This window comes from Pyrus communis, chromosome 5 (assembly GCF_041283825.1).
Source record: "Pyrus communis isolate YQ-2024b chromosome 5, ASM4128382v1, whole genome shotgun sequence".
NCBI lineage: Eukaryota > Viridiplantae > Streptophyta > Magnoliopsida > Rosales > Rosaceae > Pyrus > Pyrus communis.
The window spans coordinates 28,341,235-28,347,708 of record NC_142569.1 but is presented as its reverse complement, the minus strand read 5'-3'; the positions used below and the strand labels follow the sequence as shown (position 1 = coordinate 28,347,708).

The 6,474-nt window shown below is 37.1% G+C and overlaps 2 protein-coding genes across 2 annotated transcripts; one reads left to right on the top strand and one right to left on the bottom strand.

Annotated features, from left to right (window-relative positions):
- Nucleotides 1–1,335: 1,335 nt before the first annotated feature.
- LOC137721118 (uncharacterized) lies at nucleotides 1,336–2,482 on the top strand. The gene has a single exon (XM_068460232.2). It carries the CDS (start codon nucleotides 1,624–1,626, stop codon nucleotides 2,305–2,307), a length of 684 nt encoding a protein of 227 aa, XP_068316333.2. The 5' UTR covers nucleotides 1,336–1,623; the 3' UTR covers nucleotides 2,308–2,482.
- Nucleotides 2,483–4,597: 2,115 nt separating this feature from the next.
- Nucleotides 4,598–5,227, bottom strand: LOC148697074 (uncharacterized). The gene has a single exon (XM_088693441.1). The coding sequence runs from the start codon at nucleotides 5,225–5,227 to the stop codon at nucleotides 4,598–4,600; it is 630 nt and encodes a 209-aa protein (XP_088549567.1).
- Between the last annotated feature and the right edge of the window lie 1,247 nt (nucleotides 5,228–6,474).

The following is a 6,474-nucleotide window of genomic DNA, read 5'->3' as shown; positions in this document are numbered from 1 at the left end:
AAATATGTACTAGATCTTCTTCAAGAAGCAAACATGCTTAACTGCAAACCTGCCATCACTCCCAGCTCAATACAGATGGAGAAGCCATGCATAATGTGTGTTATTACCAACAGTTACTATGGAAGCTTATATATCTCACCATCACACATCCAGATATCATATAGGCAATGAGTTTGGCAAGCCAATTTATGCACTCTCCCATTGTTGATCACCTTCACATTGTTAAAAGAATCTTGCGTTACCTCAAGGGGTTAATAGGGCAAGGAATCATCATGTGTAACAATAAGTCCACTACCATTAGTGGTTACACGGATGCAGATCAGGCAGGGAATGCACTTGAAAGAAAATCTACCACAGGCTATTGTACATTTGTGGGGGGCAATCTTGTTACTTGGAAGAGTAAGAAGCAACAAGTAATTGTTCATTCCAGTGCTGAGGCTGAATATCGAGCCATGGCAGCCACTACTTGTGAACTTATTTGGCTTAAAGGGCTTCTTTCAGACTTAGGGTTCCATACTCCGTCCTCTATGTCCTTTATGTGCGATAATCAAGAAGCCATGCACATCGCTGCCAACCCTATGTTTCATGAAAGAACCAAACATATCGAAGTGGATTGCCATTTCATTAGAGCTCAAGTTCAAACTTAAGTCATAAGGATCATCTTCACACAAAGACATGATCAACTGGCAGATCTCTTTACCAAGGCACTGGCATCAACTCCATTTCATCGTTTTTTGGGCAAGCTTGGCTCAATTAATCTCCTCGATCCAGCTTGAGGGGGAGTATTAGACGATATATGGTGACTGATGCTGCAAGATTTTATGGTCCCTCTTTTCATGGGATTCTCTATTAAGTCTAATCCCTTAATTTGAGGAAGATTGACATCTAGATGACTTGTTGATAGTTGTATGCTAGCTACTTGCTGCACTCCCTTAATTTAAGGAGTGACATCTTTAGGGTTTATCGGGTTAGTAGGATTTGCCAAGGTAGGGTTGCTTGTAACGTTCTACCTCATTATATATCCCCCCTTTGTACATTCAATCAAAAATATGAAAAATACATTGAAACTTAAAGCTAAATTTTCCACACATGCTCGTTAATATCCTAATCCTAGTCAACTGTAGTACCATATTCTAGAAAAATAATCATGCAACAAGATAGCCTTAGTATAATGCAGCCTTGGATAAACCCTCAATTTGCAAATTTAAAATAAAGCAAATGAATGGAATATTAAAAAAGAAAGAAAAGCTATTCTCCTAAAATTTCGAAAAGAAAAAGTTATATATTCTCATGGCCTATAAATACAAAGCCTGCACCATGTAAAGGGTTCAACAACAACACACAATAACACAACATCTCATAATCCAATTTATTTCACTTCATTTCCTCTCTCTCTCTCTCTCTCTCTCTCTCTCTCTCTCTCTCTCTTCATGCTTCCGATAGTCAAAATCCTCACAAAATCTACTACTCTGATAGTAGTACCCCTACTGGCTCTCATCAGAGACATGGTAGGTTACGAATCCTCGATCAAAGCCCGAATCCTTTTCGAGTGAGAAACGCAAAATCTTCGAGACCCTTTTCAGGATTTTCATTGATTTCGCTCACTCAGCCCGTTGTCAAAAAATGGATTCAATCAATTTTTATGACATCAAAGCTGAGAAGGCAAACGCAATAATGAAATACCGCCAGCGTCGAAAAATCGCAAAACTCTGTCGGTTGATAGAGGTGCTTGCTGTTCTGCTCTTGCTTTCCAGGTTTTCTGTCCAACTCCCTCATGCTGTCAAGAACTCTGCCTCTTACTTCAAAGACATATCCGGCTTCATGGTAAGTCCTCGCTTCGTGTTTGTCATTGGAAATGTAATAGTTATCATTCTCTACACCAAGTCGGGCAGATTTTCAGCTAAAGACTTGAGCACAGACAGCTCGGGTGGTGATCTTTACGAAGAGTTTGTTCAGAACAGCGAAAAGAATCAAAAACTTCGTGGTGATGGGATTGAGTACCCGGCCATAAAAAAAAGGCCCGAGGATAGTATAGTTTCTGAGCAAGCTCCTCATACTTCGGAAGTCAAGAAGTTCACAAGGAGTCGGTCAGAGATTGTAGAACGCACGGTTTGCAAGAGCTCGCGGCGCTTACTGAAACGATCAGAGACGGAGAAACTAAAGGAAAATGTTCAGTCTGGTGGGAAATTGGCAGGGAGCGTGTACCCTGAAGACGGTATGAGTAACGAGGAGTTTCGAAGCAAGGTTGAGTCCTTCATTGCAAGGCAGCAGAAGTTTCGACTGCAAGAAGAGTTCTCTGTAAACTAGGGTGAAATATGGGGAAGTCTCTGTTTGTGTTCCTTTTTTCTTCTTTTTTTGGGGATTTTTGTTGGGGGGTGTGGAATAGTGGGGTTTGTATTTCTATATGTATTTGTACATAGCTATATCAAGAGTGCAATGTAAATTTACTATACTTTGTTCATATTTCACTATGATTATTCTCCTTTTCCTCGTGACGTTTCATGGATTGGGATAACTCAATAGATTCATGTCTGTTAAAATGAAGTGAAAGCCAATTTCTAAATTTTGCTCAATTTAAAGGTAGAAGATGAAGTAGTCATGAAGAAAACTTATCATTTCCAATCCTAATAAAATGGTACGATATCAAGCCCTTTTAAGTTATAATTAAATCTATTTAACTCGTTTAATTTGGACAAATTTAGAGGTTGGAAATCAAGTTTCATGCCTTACATCAACATAATTTAAATTTAGTAAATTATCCAATCTGATCTAATATGTGTGTCATAAACGACATTAAACAAGGTAATATGATCATTTAGTCTCGCACTCATGACTAGAGTTCAACTCTCGCTTCATTGCCTTACGAACCCTAGGCCTACAATCTTTTCCAAAGTTATCCACGTGATAAGACTTTCCAAGCATATACCAATAGGGCAAAAGGAAATTGATAATTAGAGAATTTTCCAGAGGTGTTTGGTAAGGCTCAAATAAATGGGCATAATGGCAAAGAATGTATTCCAAGTTCTGTTCTAACACATTATAATGCATAAATTCCAAATTTTCTTGTTAATTACCATAATGGGATAAGTTAGGATCATAAAGTCTGATGAGTGTGGCCCTATGAAACTGAAACAAATATAGCAAATTGTAGCTTGTTTGGTGAACTGGATTAGATTGGGCCTTAGGAATATGATTAGATTGACAGAGATGCGTCACATAACTTATGTGTGTGATTGTGTTACATAACCCAACATATTTTCCCTTATTTCATATTTGTAGCCAATCCAGTTCTTGTTACAATTTTTCTTACCAAACATTAGCTGGGCTACAAGTCAAATTTAATTAGAAATAACTCATCTCATCCTGCCCACCAAACGGGTCTTCCCCCAAAGCAGTTTTGACAGCCAGTTTTTCAGCCATTCCATAATCCAGACTTGGGTGGACAGATTCATATGGATGAGCATCCTTACAGTTTTATTCTTTACCCCAACAACACAAGACCAAAGTAAGAGGGACATCATCCAACTATACAAAGCACTAGATGTTGGTACACAGTGTACTTCTAATGACCTTTGCTATACCCACTAAACTATAACCTTATTGGATTCGCAATATTTTAAACAGAATTTAGAAAAGAGTTCTTCATATTACTTGTAGTTTATTTAAAGACGTGTGTGTATGAATTTGTGTAAAATAAAAGAATTGGTAGACTTACTGTTACTACTTGGTACAAGCTAGGAGTCGAGAAGCTCTAGTTTGATAAAAGATCTTCAAGTGCGTTTTTGCTCATTATCTTAAAATGTTTGTGATGCTCATCATTCTGTTAATTATCATTCAATGAATTTAAATTTTAAAATTTGTATAGCAGATAGATCAATTTAAACTCATCCAACGAACAACCAAAAGAATGGTGAGTATTACCAGTACCTCGGAATGGTGAGCAAATATATTTCCAAGATCTTCAAGAATGTTCTTGCCATATGGCAATGTCAAGTAGTAACCCAATTAAAATGTGGCACGTGTCTAACCAGTTAGGAGTCAAATATACCAGTTAGGAGTCAATATGCACGAATAGATTGAGAAATGCTCTTAATTAATTGGTTTTCCCTTTGATTAATATAAATGAGTAGATATCCACATACACTGTGTGAACCATTTCATTTTGTTTATTTTTTATTTTTTTATTATGAGGTGATTAGGTTTTAGAATTAAAAAATAAAATAAAAATCAGTTATGAAAATTAGGATAATGATGAATAATTTTTTTTTTTAAAAAAAAAAAAAATTAGGGCTTGCTATACTAACCTGGCTGTGAGGTTACTGTAAAAAAACAACAAAATTTATGTTTCTATAATTACTAAATTGCCCATTTTTTTATTTTTGTTCAATTTTTTATGAGGATGTTAAAATAGTAATTTCATATAGTTTTTTTTGAAAATCAGAGTTCTATTAATAGGCAGTTTAGATTTGTAATTGATTTAAGTAGTAATACTAAATAAAAAAAATTTACCAATAAAAAAATTAAAACTGAAAAATCAAAAACTGATTCGGGAACGTTATCAATTTTTTATTTTTCTTTTTATAGGAAAGAAAATTCATTAAAGAGAGAAACCCTTCACACAGCTAGAGCCATTACAATCAAAGAGGAGGGCCAAGTTTGCTTCCACAGGAAGACAAACATCCCAAATACAAAGGTTATAAGTCTTAAGCCCAACAGACGCCACAACATTTGCAACAAAGTTTGCTTCCCTGAACACATGCCCCCACTTGATATCTTGGAAGGACGAGGCACACCACCTGATATCTTCAATAATAGATCTCAAAGTCCATGGCACTTCACAAACACCACGGACAACATCAATGATAAGCTTAGAATCACTCTCCACTAACATATGCGTCGGGCTCTTCCTCCTAGCCCAGATCGGAGCTTCACATAACGCTAGAGCCTCAGTAACGTTAATGGTGGAAGACCCCAGGTTCATAGCACCGGCGAGGATAGGTTTGCTATTCCAGTTCTTAATAACAAAGCCTCTAGCAGCCAAAGAGTTCGACGGGTTCTTAATAACAAAGCCTCTAGCAGCCAAAGAGTTTGACATCGACCCGTCGAAATTTATTTTAACGTAAGGAGACATTGGACATTTCCACTTGACCAAGTTATTTTCAAATGGCACTTCTGCATTCTCTAGGTTAGCAACATTATCCTTAAAGCAATCATTTACCGTAGCCATAGCTCAAAGAAAAGATATACTATGCAAAGGCTTTTCATTCCTGAAGATGCTACCATTTTTATCATTCCATATCTGCTAGCAAACAGTCAGAGCTTTACTTAAATTACTTACAACATTCTTATTCCAATGAGAGAGATCTCCAAGGCAGTCACTTATCTTGAGGTTAAGATCAATATTTGATAATGACATATCATTGGAGCAACTCCAAACCTGCTTGGCATACTAACAATGGAGAAACAGATGATCATGATCTTCCTCGTGGTTGTTGCACAAAGGACACTGAGTATTCATATTAGTTATGAACTTGCTTAGTTTCTTCCTAGTTTGTAACTTACCCTTGATGAGGCTCCAGGCAAACAACTTAACTTTAGGAGGCAAGATTTGTTTTCGAACTCTATTAATAAGCTTTTGAACCGGTGAAGGGCCAATGTCCTCCATTTGGAGCCAAGTCGCAGATTCAATAGAGAAGCTACCATTATTACTTGGACCCCAAACATCAACGTCCTTGGAGGAATGAAGAGGAATAGGAATGTCACATATTTTATTAACAATATAATTGTCTATCACTTGACTTAAACTGTTTCTATCCCAATGACCATCAACAATAAACTCTGCAACATTGGTGCCGCATTGGATTTGATGTCTTTGATTCTCTGGTATGAGATGGAAGAGAGGGTGAGGAAAAACCCAGTTATGAGTCCAGAACAGGATGTTCTTGCCATCACCGACCACCCACACCATACCCTTACTGATAATGTCTCTGGATCCTAGAATTCCTTTCCAGGTGAGCGAGTGGTTTTGTTTAGCTCTAGTATCTAGAAAAGTATCATGTCTAAGGTATTTCCTTCTTACTATATTAGCCCACCAGTTATCCTTATCGAAGAAAACTTTCCATCCCAGTTTAGCAAGACACGACTTATTGAAATGGTCTAGGTTCGTGATACCTAAACTACCCGCATTCTATGGTCTACATATTTTCTTCCAACTCACGGGGTTACACTTATGATTATTACCCCAAAAAAATTGTCTGCATTCTCTATTTAATTGACTGGTTAGTTTATAAGGGCATTTGAAGCAAGACATTATATGATTAGGCATACCTGTAAGGTTAGATTAGACAAGTATAAGCCTCCCCACCTTAGAAAGGGTGTTTGCCTTCCAACCTACAAGTTTTTGCTTAATCCTCTTGATTAGCTTGTTTCCATTCATTGGGTCATTCCAAAATACAATGTTATGCATACCAAGAT